Genomic DNA, 22,324 nt, shown 5'->3' on the forward strand with positions numbered 1-22,324 from the left:
ATCAATTAATAAATACTGAAGGAATGATGGAATTAAAAAATGACCATTTTGCATTCTTCATTGTTAATCCAGTGAAATCATCAATACCTGTTAAAACTAGGGGGTAAAATGTTAGATGAAGAAGAGGCTATTTACTTAGTCTCAAGTATTCAGTCACAAGTTGTTTCTTGATCACAAAGAGAGCACAGTAACATTATAGTGGACTAATCTAGTGAATGATATTTTAACCACATAATTAAAGTAAATAACAATGAGGCAAACCAGTGCCATATGCCTCTTACTCCAAGAAGGGGGGATAATGTCACTTATTTGGTATTCCTATCAAAAATGCACACTCTAATTATGAGGAAACATCAGATAAACCCCAAGCGAGGGACATTCTATAAAGCAAGTGGCCTACATGCTTCCAAAATGTCAAAATCAAAAAACACAACAAAAGAAAGGTTGAGGAACTCCTCCAGACTAAAGGAAACTAAAGAGACATGAATACTAAATGTGTCCTATGGTCCCGGTATGGAGTATGAACCAGAAAAAAATAAAACTATAATGAACATTATTGAAACAACTGGCAAATTTGTAATATGGATTGTGAGTTAAATAATAGCATTGTATCTACATTAAATTTCCTGATTTTAACAGTTGCATTGTGGTTACATATGAAAAGGTCTTAGGAAATCCAAAATAAAACTTTATGGATAAAGAGGAATTATGTCTGCAAAACTATTCTCAAATGGTTCAGAAAAAAATGTTTATGCAACTAGAAATGGAAAAAGAGAGATGACAAAGCAGGTGGAGTGAAGTGTCAACAAAGCATATGAATAAAGGGTATGTGGAGTTCTTTGTACTACTCCTGTGGCTTTTTGGTAAGCATGCAATATATCAAAATAAAAGTTTTTAGTGTAAATTTTGAAAAGTCACAGCTCAGATATTAGAAGCACTTTAACTGTAGGAGACAAAAATCTAAATTCAACGGATGTTAAATATGATAACTGACATTAAATCAAAATTCCTGAACTCTTTGCATAGGTTTTGATCTGCACAAAAGCCCAAACTTCTACTGGAACAGGTTGGATATTTTGTAGGAATAGTATTGATCAGACATGGAAAAAGAAAAGTTTTTTTTTTTTAGATTTTATTAATTTATTCATGAGAGACACTGAGAGAAAAGCAGAAACAAAGACAGAGGGAGAAGCAGGCTTCCTGCCAGGAGCCCGATGTGGAACTCGATTCCAGGACCTCAGGACCACGCCGCAAGCCAAAGGCAGATGCTTAACCCCTGAGCCACCCCGGTGCCCCAAAGGAAAGTTGATTGACCGTGAAATCACATAATTCAGGGGACCAAACTTAAGCAGAATAAAATTCTGGCACAAATTGAACATCTTTGTCATTGCCTACTTATTTCAGCCCCCCCATCCCCGCTTTACAGAGAACAACAAGAGTAATAACAAACATTGTTTGATTTTTACCTTGTATTTTTTTCTTTCCTTACTTTTTAGTTACAAGCAAGATATTGTCACTCAATATTTATAAAACCTTGAGAAAATTACATTACTGGAGCCCCAAGGCTCAATCTTTTCCTCTATAAATTGGGATAATTACATGTTCTGTCCAACCTGCAGAAGTATTGTAGGAAGCCTACAAATAGACAAATGTGTATGAAAATCATTAGTGCTACGACATCTCAGTGATTTTTTTAAAGATTTATTTATTTATTTTAGAGAGAGAGTGTGTTCATGAGTGGGGTGTGGGGTGGTTGAGGGAGGGAAGAAGCAGACTCCCTGCTGAGCACAGAGTCTGACACTGGGCTCATCTCCTGACCGGGAGATCATGACCTGAGCCCAAACCAAGAGTCAACACTTAACTGACTGAGCCACCTAGGTGCCCCTAAGTGATTATTGTATCTTTTTTTTTTTTTAAAGATTTTATTTATTTGATAGATAGCAAATGAGAGAGAGAGCACAAACAGGAGTGGCAGAAGGAGAGGGAGAAGCAGACTGCCTGCTGAACAGGAAGCCCATGTGACATGGGGTTCAATCCTAGGACCCTGGGTTCATGACCCAAGCGAAAGGCAGATGCTTAACCGACTGATCCACCCAAGCACCCAAGAAACAGTATTTTAAATTAAATACACTTCATCCTACTGAAACATAATTCCACATAAACACTAAAAGAATATTTTTATTATAATAAATAAAAATTAAACCATAAATATTCAAATAAACCACATTTTCTGAGGGCATAAAATTGCCATTAAAATTCTGATTTGAAAAAAAAAATGACTACTCTCAAAAAAAAAGAATCTTCATAAAATTCAGGAAGTCAGTAGATTTAAATAATTAATGAGTCTGTTCATTGTCTCTCCTTCGAATGAGTTAAAAATAAAACACACCATCACAAGAATGGAGATACAATAGTTTAATTTATTGTAACATCAATATGGATGAACTACATTCTTTTTAAAAAACAGAAAATGGAAAAGTGATTAATTAAACTACCTTAAAATTTCACCTTTCCAGTAAAGCAATACGATAAGAGTAACTGATGCCTTATTTACCCATTTTTCTCCCCTAATTAGAGGCCTCCCAGTAACCAGTCCTGTTTTTGCAGAACTGGAGCATAGCCTCAGGCAAAAACTGCTCAGAAAGACTTTAGTGAAGTTAGTGCTGGTGTAGGGAGGAGAATTGGGAGAAGGGGAGTGGAAAGAGGACTTAAAGACACTTCTTGCATTTGGCACACAATTTAGGAAGACAAGAAATAGCTTTCCAGAATGGTCACTCTGGAGTGAGCAACATTAGCACATGGGAGGCTAGTAATGCCTATGGTACCCTGTACCGGTGACATGGTGCCAGTCACTTCCAACTTGCTCTGAAGGCAGGTTAGAGAAGATAAGGCAAACATCAGTTACATTACTGAATGTTAAGAATACAGTTCCCGGTAGTACAATTTTTGAAACACATCACATTTACAAGCAGTCTGTTCTGAATGTCAATCCAAAAGGAACCATGTTCTTAACTGTTGTCCTCATGCTAGAATGTATGGTCCCTGTGGGCAGGAATCTTTGTTTTGTTCACTTATGTATATCAAGCACCTACAAAGGTGCCTGGCATATTTTTTATATTTGGTAAATCTTTGTTGGTTGATGGATATACATTTTAGGATTTTTTCCAGAACCATGGATTTTTAAATTTATTTTTAGATTTCCCCTAAGAATGCTTCTAAGTCATAGGATGTATATTCAATGCTGTAAAATTTAATTTGACTGTTAGAGAACGCAAACACCCCAGGAGAAAATTCTTCATCCTAAAAAATAATAAACTCTGCTCACAAGTCCATGCACTGAAAGGACAGTCTTCGTCACAGTGGCAGAGTGATAGCAGGTCTCCCTTGGGGTCAGCCACTAGAGGACGGTGTGGGAACACACGTTGCCAGACCCTTGATAAGGCCAAGAGGGACCTTGATAGACAGGAATAAATGGTGCCAAGTTTCATTTCAGCTTCTAGTCATGCTGTTGTTAAATTCCTCATCCAAGTCTCCCTTCCAAAAATGAAAACAGAAATGGCACAGTTATAATGAGCATGTCATTGGCAAAGATAAAAATCACAGGAAAACTGTGAAGATGTCAATAATCTCAGCAGGAATAAAATACAGCTCAGCATATACCGTACAGCTGTCAGGATACCGTGAAAGTGTTGACGCTGAAAATATTTGACTCCAGCTATTCTTGTGAACAAGGCTCTACGTTTCTAGCTGGCAATGAAATTGAGAAATGAGCTCAAGGACAGGGAGCGGAGTCGAGTAAATGAATCGGCAAGGAACTAGATTCAGAGCAGTTTGCATAATACTAAACAAATAAAAAGAGCAGTTCTTTGAGAATATTAACACCCTTAAAAATGCATGTGTCAGGATCTACAACCAAAACACGTGATTGCAACAGCAAATAGCCTCTGTGTGGGCCTATGAAAATAAGAGATGAAATGTTCAGACAGTAGCCTTTTATGATTGACTTCAGTAAACTCTGATCCACTATTATTTCCTGAAAGTTATCAGTGTAATGAATTTTAAGTATTTTTAATGAGCTATATCCATTGAAATGTATTTTTCAGGACAATAATTGAACCTAGTAGATTATTGACTTGGTTTTCTTAATGTTGACCAATAATTTAATTCATATCTATATTCTTTATTGTCTTGAAGAAAGAGCTCTATTCATATTAAATTTACATGGATTTTTGGTAATTTTATAAAAACAAATATTTGTCTTTCATTCAAAAGATATAGAAGTTCTTACTACATAACAGGTACTATCTGTGTTAGTTACAAGGCAAAAACCGTCCCTATCTTCCTGTTGCTTATGGTCCAGCTGGCTGATATAAATAATTAAATAACATTATACTGGTGGTGCTATGATGGGCAAGTTTGAAGTACTTTGTTGAAAGCAGATAAACTGGCTTTGGAACTGGGAAGCATTCAGAAGAAGTTCTATCTAAGCAGAGTCCTGTTAGGAAAATGCCAAAGAAAGGAGGGGTAGCCAACAAAAGCCAGATCAGAAAACATCTCCTGGTAAGACGCGTTCCATTTAGTTTACTCCTATCTAAACACAGACCTCAGACTAAATTGCCTCTATGGTCCCATTCAATCTAAAATTTTATGATTGCTGTCCAAATTTCAAGGTTAAATTTAATTGGAAAATAAAATTTAGTAGCTTTGCCTTATAGACTAATTATAGACAAACCTTTAGAGAAAAACCTCTCTCTTCAAATCAGTTAAATTCTCCTTTTCTTAAAATTAGAGTTTTAAAGAAGATAAGGAAGGTTCTAATTATGAAACTCAAATATTGTTATCAAAATAAATATGTAGATCACGATATTTATCTATATACATGAGATTCTAACTTCTGAAGTTCTCTTAAACATAATATTTTCATAGATGTATCTGCAAATTCCCATTATGTAAATACTATATAACTTACAATTTTTTTACTCTAACATAATCCACTTATAGTATTTGTAAGCTTTCAAAATATGATATTTTTTACTAATACCACATTTAAAGCTCAACTAAATTTCAGTGTAAAGCTGCGTAATGGTCAGTCACCACCTTTAAGACATCACTCCCAAAGCTCTAGTTCCAAATTTTTAACTGCCTAATGACCTCTTCTAGCTAGATATCATATGAGTCCTTCATAATTATTGGAGAAATTTTAATTTTATTTTAGCAACTTGGAAAGAAGAACAAAGAGCATTCACACAATATTCTGAGATTCATTTCTCATTTGTTTCCACTTTTAAAAGACTTAATGATGAATTACTCTATTACCCCTACTTTTAGCTCATCCTTCTTCCTCATTTGGTTCATTTTCAGTTTGAAAAAGCACCTGGTTTGGATAATGATCTTGAGTTTCACATATTGTTTTCATCATTGTTTGATGTTTCTCTTTATTTAAAATTCACTTTAGGGACAAATTCTTTATAGGCACATAGATATTTAATAGGTCAGTGTAATTATTATATTTAGTCATAGCCAAGAGTTCAACGATTAATTTTAGATATCAGAGAACACAGGCCTCCATTACATAGATTTTGATCAAAGCATGTGCCCTAAAACAAATACCACACACACTAAAATTCTAATCAAACATGGTTTCCTTGTATAACGCTGGGAGGATGGAGGAACAGGCCTACTTAATCTGGAATAATTTGTTTAAGGAGCCCCATGCACCTGCAGGATGATGTTAGAGTAGCTCATTTAGTGGTTTTTCTATAAAGTCTTATTTCCAAGTGAAAGGTTCACTTCATTTCCCTTGATGTGGTGGTCTGAGGTTTATAGGTTCCTGAACATAAGATCTGCAACATTCCTGAAAAACTTGGAATCTTTTCCAAAGTGCAGGAGTTTTGATATGCTTCAGTCGCCAAGGGATTTATGAACACCTATATTTTCAGACTTTTTTGTTTTCAGATCAGTCTCCAGTGTTTGAGGCAAACTGATTTATTTTTAACAGAAAAAGATGCATAGTGACCTAAATCACTTGTTGATTACTTTGGCTTCAGAATGACTATCTTCCTGTGGACAATATAGAAATTTTAGGTGTAATAAATTTAAATATTATCTAGATGCATTATATTGTTGTATTGTAAAAGGACCTCAAACACGTGGAGGTTAAGGACCATCCTGCTGAAATATTTTAATCAAAGCTAAGGATTAACATTAGCATAGGCAAGACCTAATGACCTGGTGAGATCAGAGCTGATTCCTATTGGGTATCAGTTGTTAAATGCACAGCTTTCTAGCTGGGAGCTGCAGACTCAGCTCAAGAGTAGTCTCTCCCCCCCACCCCCCAAAAAAAGAATAGTTTCCTCCTGAGTAATCTGATGGTTGCCAGAGTGGGGGGGGGGGGGGGGATGGTGAAATGGGTAAAGGGGAGTGGGAGAAAAACAGGTTTCCAGTTATGCAATAATTAAGTCATGGGGATGAGAGGTACAGCATAGGGAATAACCACTCAATGGTGTTGTAATAGCATTGTATGTAACATATGTAGCTACACTTGTGATGAGCACAGACAAGTCCAATCACTTTGTTGTATACTGAAACGAATGTAACATTGTATGTCCACTAGACTTCAATTTTTTAAAAAATGAAAAGGAGAACATAAAAAAAAAAAGTAGTCTCCACTTGGTTCTGGATTGTCCGTTTTCCCATCCAGACCTGACATAATTCTTTAACTTCAAGTCTTTGGAATAGCAAATATAATTAATTGGAAAGAATACAGTAACATCTCTATATAGGTTGATTGAAACTAATTAACAACCCCTAGAAGGGAAGGAAGGTTGTTAACCCACATTGACTAAAGGATGGGTAAATTAATTAGCTATTTGTGGCTAGAGGTAAATTTTTAATTCTGATCTTTTTTTGGCTTACTCTTATGTCCTACTTATACTGTTTGTTTCTTGTCTCAAACACTGGTCTTCAAGAGCTCCCAAATTCTCTAATGGATATGATAATTGTTAAGTACCTGCTAGTAGTGTCCTGGAGCCAGCTAGTTCAATAGAACTGATTACTAAATTTTCAGGAATTTAGTGAGCCAGCTGATAGAGACATTATTAAAAATTAAAATATGGCGACTTCCCCGACTCACTGCGACTTCCCCGACTCTCTCTCTCTCTCTCTCTCTGAGTCATGGAACCTCGCCCAAGGGTGCTTGCAATAAAGTTCATCTCTTGGGAAAAAAAATTAAAATATGTAAACTTACAATCAGATAAATTGTCTTAAAATCAAAGATAATGAGTTCTAAGAACTTATCACTTCCCAATTATTTTCCTATACCTATTCTATCTTTCTGCATGTTTAGTGAAGATTCTATATGATGATGTGCTACTGTATCTTTGTCACATAGGTAGCTTGGCATCAGCCATGGTCAGAGTATTTATAGCATGGAAATCTATAAATGCTACAAATCACAACTCTTCTCCTCTTCTACCCCAGAATTCATTGTTAAACTTTCACTAACACACCATTGAAGCCCATGGGACCTTCTAAGAGAAGCTCTTCTCCCTATTTCCCAGAAATAATAGAACAGAAAAGCTAGAAAATGCTCCTCTGTGACTCAACCCTTTTCTTTCCAGGCACAGCTGATTAGCTCAACAGTGAGAAACTAACAAAGGTAGAAAACACACCATGGCCACACCAAGTCAATGTTTTCTCTTTAGAACCTAAACTAAGATTCACAGAGAATGATGGAATTAGTAGTCAAGTCATGTTCACAGCAGTATGTTAGAATAAATGTCCTTGAACTCTTACTGTGTAGATCTCTAGAGCTGACCTGCATATCATACTTCCTAAGACCCAGTACCACTCTTCCCTGGCTCAATATGATTTTATCCTAAAAATATCTTTTATTTGAGCTAATACCATTTTTTTTGCAAGTTAATGTGCCTTAAAAACACACACACACAACTGTTTCAAGTTCTATTTCTGATTCCAAAATAGGAATTATGCAGTAGGACAGAATATTGAAGCACAAGTCCTGAATGTGAGACCCAGAGAGAATTTGTTAACCTGACAGCCTCTCAATGTTCACATCAGAAAAAAAAAATAAAACTGCATACATGTTAGTGGTTTTTAGGCCCTTAGATTCTACAGAAATGCTTCAGGACCAGCCTTGGGAGTTTAAAGGGAGGCTTTAACGGAACAGGGTCCAAACACCCTCCTGTGTTCAGCTAGAAACATTCTTCCGTTATTTACTATGTATTTGGGGGCTTCTGTATCAGATTTCTTTTGACAGTTCCACTAAGAACTCCCCACACTATCCCTAAAAACTTTAAAAAGTTTACAAATTTTCCAGATTAATTTATCTCTAAATTCTTTTCCATCTGCTAAATTTTTCAGGGGCAAATATAAAATGTTCACATGTGTGTTATGGAAACATTTAAACATTTTCCAGTTTTTCTGTTCTACTATTTACACTGTCTTCTCTGATTGGAGAGTTGCAAGGAAACCAAGGTGGTCCCATAACACAGCTCAGACCAATCTGATAGCCTACTTTTTGCAGACATACCCATCTATCAATGTACTTTTTCCTGTGAATTCTTGACCTGATCTGAAAACTTTGCTCAGCACAGTGTTCTGGATAGCCAGTACCAATCAATTGGCATTGGTAAGAAATGAAACTGGTTTGCCATTCCTATAAGCTTCTTCAGGGAAGTACGTGAACTTAACCTTATGCTATGTTTGATTTCTCTAATGGTTCCTTCTTGGTGCTAATCTTGCCATCTGTTCTGAAGGCTGCCTTTCTATCTAGTTATCTGCCCTTTTTTTTTAAAAAAAAATTATTTATTTATTGATTTATTCATGAGAGACACACACACACACAGAGACAGAGACATAGGCAGAGGGAGAAGCAATCTCCTCACAGGTAGCCCAATGTGGGACTTCATCCCTGGACCCCGGGATCAAGACCTAAGCCAAAGGCAGATGCTCAACCGCTGAGCCACCCAGGCATCCCTAGTTATCTGCCCTTAAAGCAGTTTCCCATCTAACACCTGACAGTCTGGGGTTAGAGCCAGCAACAAGGGTATATATTGGTTGTACCACCAGATATACTAGGTCTGTCCATATGGACATTTTACAGGAGAAAATGTTACAGGTCGAAGAAGATAAAACACTAAGTTGTTGCTTAAAAAAACAAGTTCTTTTTGGTATTTTCTTAGTGAATGAGAAAAATATCTACTAAGCATCTTAGTTTATGCTATATTAAGATTACCTTTTCCATTAATTTCCAACTTTTCAATGTTTGCTCTTAACTCTTCGCAAACTTTGTACATTCTTTCTCAGTCATACAGTTTATAACTTATCAAGTCCTCTAGTAAATAACACATTCATGTAAGAGCATTAGGAAGAAAATCTACTTTTTATTTTATATAAACTTTTTAGTGAACTATAACATACATTAAAAGGTTGTCCACTTACAAATTGTAGGCAGACAGCTTTATGAATTTTCAGGGTGAATACACTGTCTACTCAGCACGCAGATCAAGAAATAAAATATGAACAGAATTCTAGAATCGCCCTTTGCCCCCAGCCTCCTTCTAGTCACTACCCTGTACCAAAGGAAACCACTATCATGATTTATTAAACTGTATGTTTGTGTATGTGTGTATGTAAGTATAGATATGTGTGTATACATATATACATACATATATATTTGTTGTTGTCTTTGAACATTATGAATGAAATAGTAGTTTGTTCTTTTGCCTTTGCCTTCTTTGACTCAACTTTCTGTGAAATTTAACCATGTGAATGCATATAGTTGCAGCTCAGTAATTTTCATTGCTATATAGCATGCAATTGTGTGAATATACCACACTTAAAAAAAAACCAAACCCAAATAAATAATAATAATAATAATATTAAAAATAAAAAATAAATCCAGGCCACCATTTATGAACATATGGATACTTTTTAGTTTTGGGCCTCTTACTACTATCCCTCTGTGTATCTTTTGCTGCACATAAATACTCATTGCTATTGAGTATTTCACCTTAGAAAGGAAATTGATGGGTCATTGGGTATACGCATGTTCAACTCTAGTTATTATTGCCAACAGTTTTAGAAAGATTGTATTATTTGTCATCTTGTATAATGGATGATCATTATATTATTCTGAGGTTATTCTTTTCCAGAAGACAGCTTATAATGGGCATAGAAGTTTTAATCACTATCAGGCATGAAAACAGGATATGACAACTGGGAAAGAGCTAACGTGTTTTCACACAGAAGGAGGCTTTGTCACAGCAACTTCTTGCAAGATACATCTATTAAGGTAAGGGAAACAAAAGCAAAAATGAATTATTGGGACTTAATCAAGATAAAAAGTTTCTGCACAGCAAAAGAAACAGTCAACAAAACTAAAAGACAATCTACAGAATGGGAGAAGATATTTGCAAATAACCTATCAGATAAAGGGCTAGTATCCAAGATTTATAAAGAACTTATTAAACTCAACAGCAAAGAAACAAACAATCCAATCATGAAATAGGCAAAAGACATGAACAGAAATCTCACAGAGGAAGACATAAACATGGCCAACAAGCACATGAGAAAATGCTCTGCATCACTTGCCATCAGGGAAATACAAATCAAAACCACAATGAGACACCACCTCACACCAGTGAGAATGGGGAAAAATTAACAAGACAGGAAACAACAAATGTTGGAGAGGATGTGGAGAGAGGGGAACCCTCTTGCACTGTTGGTGGGAATGTGAGCTGGTGCAGCCACTCTGGAAAACTGTGTGGAGGTTCCTCAAAGAGTTAAAAGTAGAACTGCCCTACAATGCAGAGATTGCACTGCTGGGGATTTACCCTAAAGATACAGATGCAGTGAACCGGCAGGACACCTGCACCCCAATGTTTATAGCAGCAATGTCCACAATAGCCAAACTGTGGAAGGAGCCTCGGTGTCCATTGACAGACGAATGGATAAAGAAGATGTGGTCTATGTATACAATGGAATATTACTCAGTCATTAGAAACAATACCCACCATTTGCTACGAGGTGGATGGACCTGGAGGGTATTATGCTGAGTGAAGTAAGTCAATCGGAGAAGGACAAAGATTATATGGTCTCATTCATTTGGGGAATATAAAAAATAGTGAAAGGGAATAAAGGGGAAAGGAGAGAAAATGAGTGAAAATATCAGAGAGGGAGACAGGACAGGAGAGACTCCTTACTCTGGGAAACAAACAAGGGATAGTGGAAGGGGACGTGGGCAGGGGGTTGGGGTGACTGGATGATGGCACTGAGGGGGGGCACTTGACAGGATGAGCACTGGGTCTTATGCTATATGTTGGCAAATTGAACTCCAATAATAAATTTTTTTTAAAAAAAATAAAGAGGCTTTGCTAATAGGAGGTATGCTTGTTTCTCCGTGTTTCCCAAATACATAAAAAGACAAGTTCTGGCCACCAAATGAGGGACGAATGGCAAGAACTGAGCAGTGATACAGTGTCAGCAAAGACTCTGAAAATCACATAAAGTCAGAAATCATATAAATCAGACTGGACAGATGTAATGGTCAAAGTAGGTTTATCACTTGTCTTGAAACTAAAAACTTAAATGTATACAACTGGCAGCTTGGTTGTTGTCACCAGTGAGATATGTAGTAACAAGAAGGCAAATGTCAAGCTCTACTTACTGACCTTCAGCCATGGATTATGTTGGGATTCCTCAGAGGATCAAAAGAACCTGATGGAACCCCTGTTGCTTTAAGGCTCTAAGTCCAGCAGGATTTTACAGAATATGATATGTACAAGGATGGCTTCAAATAAAAAAAATCACAGAATTTGTTCCCAAATCAACCCTTCTCCACAACTATATCTCTGATCCTTCCTTGCCAACCCTTTGCATTCTCCTTTTGGCCTTCCGTTTGCATTAATTACATTTCCAGATGTGCCACTTGGTTTATCAGCTCCTTTAGCCTTTGATATACTACTTTATTTCCTTGTCCTTGAATTGTCTTCCCGTCTTGGCCTCTTCCCCTTACAACAATAAAATTTTCCCTTCTCCATTTAATAAACATTTCCTGGGGTCCTGCTATGTGCCTGCAGAGGGCTAAATCCATGTTCTGGCTTAATGGAGCTTAGATACAGCTTAGTTTTCACTAAGAGAAGGGCAGGAGACAAGCCACTGTCAATTTGTCTTTAGGGATGGAAGATAGTAAAAACAAAAACAAAAAAACACCAGACCCTCAGTGCCTTGGGTAACTTTCATAACCCTGGATACTAAAGAATTGAGTTCCAGACTCCTAGTGGCTAGCCCTATAAAGACAAAAGACCTAGAAAAAGCTGTGACTCCAGAGAACACTTCTTCCCCACTACTTTCTCCTTTGAATTTGCCAGTTGTACCCTAAGGAAGGCAGTGCTGAAGATGAGGACAATATTTATGACAACTTTCCCAAGAGAGGGGGCTTGCTGCAGCCTTGCTCTTTGGCTGGTAACTTCCTCTCATCAGAATTGAGTGCACCTGTTGGTAGGGGACTCATGTGCTCTGATGTAGGGCCTTAGATATAATTGCTCCCTTTTTTTTTTTTTTTAAGATTTTATTTATTTGAGAGAGAGCAAGTGAGAGAGCAAGCACAAGTAGGGGAGGGATAGAGGGAGAGGTAGAAGCAGACTCCTTGCTGATAAGGGAGCCTGATTTGGTGCTCCCCCAGGGTATCGACCTAAGCCCAAGGCAAATGCTTAACCAACTGAGCCACCCAAGTGCTCTGCTCCGTTTTTTAACTAGTCAAGATTCCAGTGCTCAGATTAATATAAGCAGAATATTTTAATAGGAATTTTGTTAGGGATCCCTGGGTGGCTCAGCGGTTTAGCGCCTGCCTTTGGCCCAGGGTGTGATCCTGGAGTCCCAGGATCGAGTCCCGCATCCGGCTCCCTGCATGGAGCCTGCTTCGGTCTCTGCTCTGTGTGTCTCATGAATAAATAAATAAAATCTTAAAAAAAAAAAGTAGTGAAAAGATAAAATAATTAGGTCATAGTATGGAATTTTAATAGAAAAGAATTAAAGCAATTGCAAGGCATTTATAGGTTTTTAAAAGGGAAATTATATGTGAAAAATCTCCTAAAGTATTTATATTTGCTTTACTGGTAAGCTTGGAGCATTTTGGTGTATAAGGACCATGGGTTCAGAAAGTGACCACCTATTCAATTTCATTATTTCATAGTAAATTGTGACTTCTAAAACATTGTAAGTTTATGGAAGGATGTAGCAAAATTATGTAGCAAAACCAAGAGTCCAAATCTTTTGCTGCCTAGTTTATCACTCTATGTTGATAAATATGCTTTCTTGTAAAAACTTCTTTGGCTTTATTCTTGCTGTTGTGAGATTTTAAAATGCTCCAGAGCATTTCTTTTTACTTAGACCATAGTGAACAAAAGTGAATTGTTGACTCTCCCTGTGGAATAGGGACATTTCTTGGATGTTATTAATGTGCAAGGGAATTGACATAAAAGTTGAAGGAAATTGGACTAAACCTACATTGATCTAATATTATCTTTAATCTGCAAAAAGTCCAAAACTCCTACTATCGTTTTCCTATAATTTTTCCCCCTGAGAAGTAAACTTTCTAAAACACACAGGTACTAAAGGAATATGGTTATTTTTATGTAGTCACAGAGCATCAAATATGAGAAGAAAGCAATGTTCTTAAGGAAATTTTGCTTTTAGAGGAAAAGTACTATGGAAAGTTATAATTAGATCAACTTTTGCATACAGAGAGAGCTTTATCTAAAGCTCTGTATTTGACAAACCTTTATCCAGCAACTCTCACAGCAGACCTTGGTTTCTAGCCAGAGAAATGACTTGCAGAAGAGCATTCAATCTATTTAAACTAGAAAGAAAATACATACTTATTTGAAAGCCATCTCAGATGGAGAATTTCTGTCATTTTCCTGATCTGTAATACAATGCTTTTGTGTTACCTCCTCAGTTCTCCTTAGAGCTACTCAGCTTTTAATATGCCAGTAATAAAAATTCATCAGTCTGTCTGTCGAAGAATTTTGTCATTAGGCCATGTTGGAAATTTATGAGTAAATCTGGAAATTGTGTTGAGTTCAAAGTAAACAATGCCAGAAGAAGAACTGTGTTATATATATATCCAGAGAATAAATGTTTCTTTGGGAATACTAAAACTTTCCAAAATTCAGGGAAGACAGAAATGTGAGGAATCTTTAGTGATAACACAAGGAACTACTGGGTCTTCCTCATGGCATTGATTATATATAAACAGGATAAAAGTAAAAGAAACAGAAAGATGGCATCCTAAAATAAGCACATTTTTGTTCATAGGGGTTTTTCTGTTTACCATTTTCAGTGAAAATTCCAATAACCTATATTAAAACGAGATGTAACTGAGGTGTTATCTTATGAATTACCTATAGGCAAGGGGCTGGCAGGATCTGGGTCAGAAAACCTCATTTTGTTTGCCCTTAGTCATATTCCCTTGTGACTGCAGCTCAAGTGAGACAACTGGATTCTGTAGTTCCCACCCCTAGACCCACAATATTTTAGGAGCTCCCAGCACCATTCCAGAGCAGAGACCAAAGCTAGCATTACTCACTTAACCAAAACTGGGCTCAGGGGTAGGAAACTGGGAAGAATGCCACATATACTTTCTCACGGAAGTGACACCGACAGGGTAGCAAACAGGAGTCGCAACAATAAAGCTGACACGGTCACACTTATTTTTCATATTGATACCAATAGCGTCCCATGCACTTAATTTGTTGAATTGGTGACCCTACGCATGGTAACGTTTTCTTCAAAAAACATTAAGTGTAGGGGATCCCCGGGTGGCTCAGCGGTTGAGCATCTGCCTTGGGCCCAGGGCGTGACCTTGGAGACCCTGGATCGAGTCCCGCGTCGGGCTCCCTGCATGGAGCCCGCTTCGCCCTCTGTTTCTCTCTCTCTCTCTCTCTCTGTATCTCTCATGAATAAATAAATAAAATCTTAAACAAAAATTAACTGTAACCCAAAAACGTTAGCCTTCCCCCCTGGACTGCTGTCACTGTGCAGTCACAACAGCCTCTGACCTGGGCCACGCTAACACCTGACACACCTGAAGGTGCAACCACGAAAACTTTCGCGACCTTGGAGATCGGGACGCCCTGGACGCCCTCGAGGGCCGGGACCTTCTCCCGCCCCGCAGACCCCGCAGACCCCGCAGACCCCGCAGACCCCGCACCCGACGGCTCTCTCCGTCTGCTGACCCGGCCGCGCGCTGCGGTGTCGGCTTCTCGCGCAGTCAGGTGCTGCCCCGGGGCGGGCGCGCTCAGGCTCCGGGGCGCCGGGGGGCGGTGGGCGCGCCCCGCCCCTCCCCGGGACCCCCCGCCCGAGACCCCGGGGCGCGCCCAGCGGCAGGCGGGCGGCAGGGGCCCGGGCCGCTCGGTCGCAGGGGTCGCTCTCGCACAGCCTCGCGCCTCCGCACACCCACTTCTCGCGAGGTTTCGTCGCCCCCTCCGCTCCCGCCCCCTCCGAGCGCTGGTGCGGGCAGCTCCCGCAATGGCTGCGCTGCGGAGGCTCCTGTGGCCGCCGCCGCGGCTGCCGTCCCCGCCCTCCCCCCACCACCCCCTTCCCGGGCTGTGGGGGCGGCCTGCGGGGACGGCCCCGGGCCCGCCTGGCCGGCCCTTCTCCTGCCGGGAGGAGGAAGAGGGGGCTGTGGCGGAGGCGGCGTGGAGGCGGCGGCGGCGCTGGGGAGAGCTGAGCATCGCGGCGGCGGCCGGCGGGGGTCTGGTCGGCCTTGTGTGCTACCAGCTGTACGGGGACCCGAGGGCCGACTCCGCGTGGGCGCCCGCCCCGGGGCGCGCCTCGGACAGCGCGGCCGCGGACCCGGAGGACCCGCCCCGCGGCCGGGGGCTGCTGCCCATCCCGGTCGCGGCTGCCAAGGAAACGGTAGGTGCGTGAGCGCGTGCGCGGGGGGGGGGGGGGGCGGCGCAGGTGACGCCCGAGGGAAGGGCTGCCAGGTGCACCTGAGCGCCGGGAGGGAGGGAAGGCGCGACGGTCGTGCCGGTGCGCTTGGGGCTGCGGGCCGCTGTGACAGCGGCACTGCAGGTTGTCGCAGTGTGAGGCGCGCGGCCCCGATCGGCACCTCCAGTGAGTGACACCAGGCGTAGGCCAGGCTGTCGGGGGCGGGGGGGGGGTCACGCAGCTGTTGGGAAGACCGAGATGATGCTGTCATGATGCATCGGGACCTCAGAGGTTGCTGCAGGTATCACCTATCCATCAAAACCCCAAACCAGGGGGTCCCTGGGTGGCTCGGCGGTTTAGCACCTGCCTTTGGCCCAGGATGGGATCCTAGAGACCCGGGATCGAGTCCCACGTCGGGCTCCCTGCATGGAGCCTGCTTCTCCCTCTGCCTGTGTCTCTGCCCCTCTCTCTCTCTCTGTGTGTCTCTCATGAATAAATAAAATCTTTTAAAAAAAAAGGAAGGTAGAGAGCATTAAAACAATATTACCTTAAAAAAACCAGATTCTTTTTTAAATTAATTTTACTTTTAAAGTTGAGACATAGTATCACGTAGTTTTTAAGAGACCACACTTCGTACTGTTTTCCTCATAGTATGAAATTAAATGAATTAATACACTTTATTTTTATTTTTTTTAAGATATATTTATTTATTTTATGATAGACATAGAGAGAGAGAGACACAGGAGGAGGGAGAAGCAGGCTCCATGCCGGGAGCCCGATGTGGGTCTCAATCCCAGGACTCCAGGATCGCGCCCTGGGCCAAAGGCAGGCGCCAAACCGCGGAGCCACCCAGGGATCCCCGAATTAATACATTTTAAATAGAATTGTAGGATAGTTAGAATTGTACATCTATCATGTAAGCATTCAATAAATTTGTTTTTGTAATTGTATTCCTTTAATTACTTATTTATACTTACATGGGGTAATTGCTTAGGGTTTATAAAAATTCCTCTACAAATAATACCAAAGGCCTCTCTCTGACTCTTCCTAAGTCTCTAATCATACAATTCTGATTGTTATTCATTTTGCAATCAGTCTTGCCCCCCCTTTGAAAACGTTTATGATCTCTTTTTACCCCTGGTATTGAAACTTTCACAATAAAGAGCTTTTTGTGGGCGTGTTTTCATTTATTGTGCTAGGAACTTGAGACTGCTTTCAATATAGAAATTCATGTTTGAAAGTACTATATACTTTTCTTGTATTACTTCTTTGACAGTTTCCCTTCATTTTCTCTTTTTTTCTTTTTCTGGAACCTCTATCAGTCCGAAGTTAAACTCGCTGACAGATCCTAAACTAATTCTGATCTTCTAATTTTTTAATCTTGCTTATTTGCTTTAATGGGTGATGTCTTTGATTCGGTCTTTCATCTGTCCTATTGAAAGTTTTATTTCTGCTATCCTAATTTAATTCTAAACTATTTTTTGTTCTCTGATGTTCCTGTGGGATAGCCTTCTATTTTATTTTATGGCTGCTAAATTTCTCTTTCTAGTATAAGGATATTAATCATAGTGTTGTTTTGTTTTTTAATTGTCTTCCACTTCAAGCATTGTGTTGTTTCTTCCAGGTTCGTTTTTATTCCTGTTTGATTTTCTAAGCTCTCACTTTCATTTTTAGAGTTTTCCTCACATATCTGTGGTTGTTGCGTCTCTGTATTTGAGAGCTACTCAGAAGCTAGTTATACGTGAGAATGGCTTTTCATTTAGTGATCTGGCCTTTTTAATAGAGTGGCATCTAAATGTCAGTGTTCTTTGGTTTTTGTTTTATTTTAGAGAGGGAGAAGGGATGGACGGGTGAGACAGAGAATCTTAAGCATGCACTACACTGGGCGTGATCTTTTTTTGGAAACTCTATTGGTTGCCAGGCTTTATCTCACAACCCTGAGACCATGATGTGAGCTAAAATCTTGAGTCGGATGCTTAACCAACTGAGCCACCAAGGTGCCCCCAAATGTCAGTGTTTTATAAGTCCTTTTCTTTGGTGTCATTGAGTTTCTCCAAAGAATAGGAAAGGGTGGAGGAGCTGTAATCTAGATGCAGGTGCATATGTGCCTGTATGTGAGAGCCTGTGGGGGGAAGGGGAGGATAATCTATTGATGTTCTTATGTTTTATTATCTAATACTCTGTTTTCAGCCCCAACACCTACTCTGACTTCACAACTCCTTGTATCCCCAAGGCCTTATCCTTCCTAGGGTTTGTATCTTGAGTCAGCTTATTTCCCTTTGGTTTCCTTCTCCACAGTGCTCAAGTATTGCCTCTGCCTCCTTACATCAATTATCATTCCTCCATCTCTTCCATTTTATAAAAATTTGATGAATTCTCTTGAATGTTTTAGTCTCCTTTTCTCTTTCTTATTTCTTTTATGTCTCTTTTTTTTTAAAATTACCTTTATTGTAATTTTCATATGGTTAAGAGAGGAAGAGGTTGAAAGAAACTCATGAGGTCTGCCATTTTTTCAGAAGTATTTAATTGCCACTTTACTCATGTTGCTCATTTGATTTTCCTGAAGTGGTAGAAATTATTCCTTTTGTGCTTTAAAGCTATAAGAACCTTTGATTTATAAAACTTCTTTTAAGCAGCATGTTATGCTGAGCATAAGCCTAGCAATAAATTAACCTGTACATGTATGAGAATACAGAATTTAACTGATAGGCGTGAATAGCAGTAACTTACAGATATACAGATCTGTTAATATAGCCTTGAGGATTTTTTTAAAATTTAAATTCAGTTAGCCAACATATGATACATAGTTTCAGATGTAGTGTTCAATAATTTATCAGTTGCATCTAACACCCAGTGCTCATCACATCTTGCCCTCTTTAATGCCCATCATTCAATTACCCATCCTTCCACCCACCTCCCCTCCAGCAACCCTCAGTTTGTTTCCTATAGTTAAGAGTCTTTCATGGTTTTTCTCCCTCTCTGGTGACTTCCCATTCAGTTTTCTGTCCCTTCCCCTATGATCCTCAGTGCTGTTTATTTATATTCCACATAGGAGTGAAACCATTGTCTTTCTCGGATTGATTATTTCGCTCAGCATACCTTCAGTTCCATCCATGTTGATGTAAACAATAAGTATCTGTCCTTTCTGATGTCTGAGTAATATTCCATTGTGTGTGTGTGTGTGTGTGTGTGTATATATATATATATATATATATATATATATACCAACAAAAGATTTTTGTTTTTAAGACATTGCCTCTCAACGTCCTCCAGGAGGCTTTCCCTTACTTTATAGTTATTGAAATGCCTCTGCTTATCCTCTCCTCCTAGGTGATGACTTCTTGCAATTGTTTGTTGTCTTCTCTGCTTTTTTAGCCCTGTAAGGAGAGGCATTGTATTGGTCGTGGTCTCCTTTAAATCTTCATTGCTTGATAAGGGGCCTAGCCCTGGTAGACACACAATAAATATTTGTCAAGTGTATAAGCCCATGCTAAACATTGCATGGGACATATGCATTGGAAAGCCACAACCACATTCTGTGAGAATTAATAGTTTAATATTTTGTTCAGCTAAATGCTGGTTATTTATAGCATTAGAATTCGGAAGACTTCAGTGAAGGTCAAAATTCCAGGCTTTGGAAGACCAGTCACGTGACACTATATTTATTTTAATTGTGAAGTTTGGCTTGCCAAAATTTTTCAGTAGACATGGCCTTGAACTTTATTAATACTATAAAGAGATGGTGACAAGATTCTGTTTGGAACTTTACAATTTTAGCCTTAAAACATTATTTTTAGTAGTGGGAAAATTTTGTTCTATAACTGTGTTTTAGTTTTAGGTCCAAAATAAAAAAGTTTGGTTGCTTAATACACTTTAATCCATATTTTACTTATTGTACAGAACACATCTATTTTATGACTTACACATAGTTTTGCTTTCAAGAACAGTATTTGAATCTCTTTGATATAGTTCTATAATTGTTAATAATCATGAATTTTTTATTTCTTTCACTGTATATTTTTCCCAACCTCTTTTTAAAGCAGCACATATTGAGACAAAGTTATGTTTATTTTTTCCCAGAATATTGAAGAATTTGCCAGATGTGTAAATGGAGAAGATTCCTAACTTTTTATAGACTGAGGAAAGCCACATAGATGTAAAACTGAGGATAGGTTACTTTTGTGTAGAATAGCTAAACTAGGTGGGTGATCCCTTCTTTTTGCTTTCTGAATCACTCCATGGCAAATGGACCAGATTCTAACCTAACATTTCTTCTAGTGGCCTGACCATGTTATAGATTCACATACAATGACTTGAGTGTAGGGGTTTTTTTTCTAAGTAAATTACAGAATAAAATTTGGATGAATTTGGGGGAAAAAAAAAGTCCTATTTCTGGTTATACCAAGCTAGGAGTTAGTTATATAAAAGTGCATACACCTTTTGTCTTGGTTGCAGTGAAAGATAGTTACAACATTTTATGAATGTTTTTTATTCAGATCCACATTGTGAATCAGGAAATGAAATATCATGACTTTAAACTTAACTTTTAAAAAAATTCTCATTTGTAGTTCTTTTTTAAGACTTGGACATTGTCAAATAATCCACAACAATCAGTTTGAATGAAGGTATATACAGGTTTTTTTCCTTGGTATATATAATCACATTAAAAAATGATAAAAACATTGAATTGTATTTTGAATTGGAATTCAGGTAAATAGTATTTGGGTTTAATGTGACTTCCTAGTTGATTCTCACATTCTCACATGCAATTCTGTTTATATAATTTGGGGCTGGACTGTTTATGAATCCCAAGTAAAGTAAAATGTAGCTTCCTTCTTATTGGTTGAATGTATAATTTATCCTTAATAATTTTTGAGAAATGGATGTCATTTTCTACCTATAGATTAAAACGGACATTTGAGATTATTAAAACAATTATATTACCCCTAAGGGTTTTTGTGTGTGTGTGTATTTTAAAGATTTTATTTATTTATTCATGAGAGACACAGAGAGAGGGAGACAGGGACACAGGCAGAGGGAGAAACAGGCTCCATGCAGGGAGCCCGACATGGGACTCATCCGGGACTCCGGGATCACGCCCCGGGCCGAAGGCAGGCGCTAAACTGCTGGGCCACCCAGCGATTCCCAAGCCCTAAATTTTTGAAGCTTCTCTGAGGGAGGCTTCATTCATCCTCCATAAAGCACATAAGCTTTGTAGCTCATGAGATTTTAATAAATTCTTATTTAATAATTCAATGAATGAATTCTAAATCTTGAAATAAATTACAGTATTTTATTATTACAGTTCTTTAGCAAGCTTGCTTTCACAGAATCACCTTATCCATACAAATATGCATGTGACTTTAAAGATTAGAAAATTAATGCCAGATAAAATAATGGGTGTATTACCTCTTTGTGTTATCTGTGAGGATTAATGATTAGACACTGAGTCATAGCATTAGTAGTAGATGTAAATTTAGTAACTAATTTCAATTTCATTAGATAATAGATGCATACCGCATACATTTTTGTTTTCTTCTCTTTCTCTAAGCATATGAGAAGACAACAGATTCATTCTCTTTAGAGTCCTTAGTCTTAAATACTTTAATGTTTTTTTATGAGGTGGTTGCTTGTGTGAAATTATGTATTTAAACTGTTGACCACCAGATTCCCATACCAGTTTTTTAAATTTCTTAATTGTTGTCAGTGTAGCAGTTCTGTCACCAAATGGCTCCTTTAATCTCTTCCGCCTCCACTTCTTTCTCTTTTAAATAGTATATATTATGTTAATGGCCGTTAATGTGTAAAGAGTAGTACCTTTCCTGGTCCTGGAAAAGTATTAGGGAAGTATATGTATGTATATGAGTATATGAGTCTATCCAAATGATTAATTTTTTAAAGATTCGTGTATTAAGCAGTTATTTTCAATTTCACATCATAAAAATCAAAATTTCCATCTCATGTCCAATTTGGAAACAATTTATCCATCTTTCCCACTGATCCATTTATTCATTCAAATACTTCACTCAAGGAATGTTTATTGAAATATAGTATTGGAGATTTAGTGGTGGATGAAATTAAACTCCTGTCCTTTTGTAGCTTACAGTCTAGTGAAGACATAGAATAATTGTGATGCAATATGGTAAAGTGATGCGATGGGAAAAATAGGGGGGATCACGCAGGAGGGACTATAACCAGGCTTGCAATGTGAAGTGTGGCTTAGATATATCTAAGTTGAGATTTAAAGGATGGGTAGGAATTGTTGGGGAAACAGGGAGGCAAAGCGGGTGAAGAAATGTGTTCCAGGAGGAAATAACGTGTGTGGGAATGAGCATGGTGTGTTTCCAGAATTGAAAGATCAGTGTGT

General features: G+C 38.7%; 1 protein-coding gene and 1 long non-coding RNA gene across 4 annotated transcripts in view; one reads left to right on the plus strand and one right to left on the minus strand.

Annotated features, from left to right (window-relative positions):
- Positions 1 to 2,400: 2,400 nt before the first annotated feature.
- Positions 2,401 to 15,214, minus strand: LOC119869600. Its single transcript, XR_005371585.1, has 3 exons — positions 15,110 to 15,214; positions 13,803 to 13,882; positions 2,401 to 3,534 (listed from the first exon to the last, which is right to left on the minus strand). It is a non-coding gene; the product is annotated as an uncharacterized LOC119869600 (long non-coding RNA).
- Positions 15,215 to 15,532: 318 nt separating this feature from the next.
- Positions 15,533 to 22,324, plus strand: part of MICU3 (mitochondrial calcium uptake family member 3) — a 95,720-nt gene continuing 88,928 nt past the window's right edge. For all 3 annotated transcript variants that reach the window (XM_038560242.1, XM_038560243.1, XM_038560244.1), the window contains exon 1: positions 15,533 to 15,942. In XM_038560242.1, coding sequence (XP_038416170.1) covers positions 15,553 to 15,942 — 390 coding nt within the window. In that variant the 5' untranslated portion in view covers positions 15,533 to 15,552. The remainder of the gene's footprint in view (positions 15,943 to 22,324) is intronic.

Source organism: Canis lupus, chromosome 16 (assembly GCF_011100685.1).
Source record: "Canis lupus familiaris isolate Mischka breed German Shepherd chromosome 16, alternate assembly UU_Cfam_GSD_1.0, whole genome shotgun sequence".
Classification (NCBI taxonomy): Eukaryota; Metazoa; Chordata; class Mammalia; order Carnivora; family Canidae; genus Canis; species Canis lupus.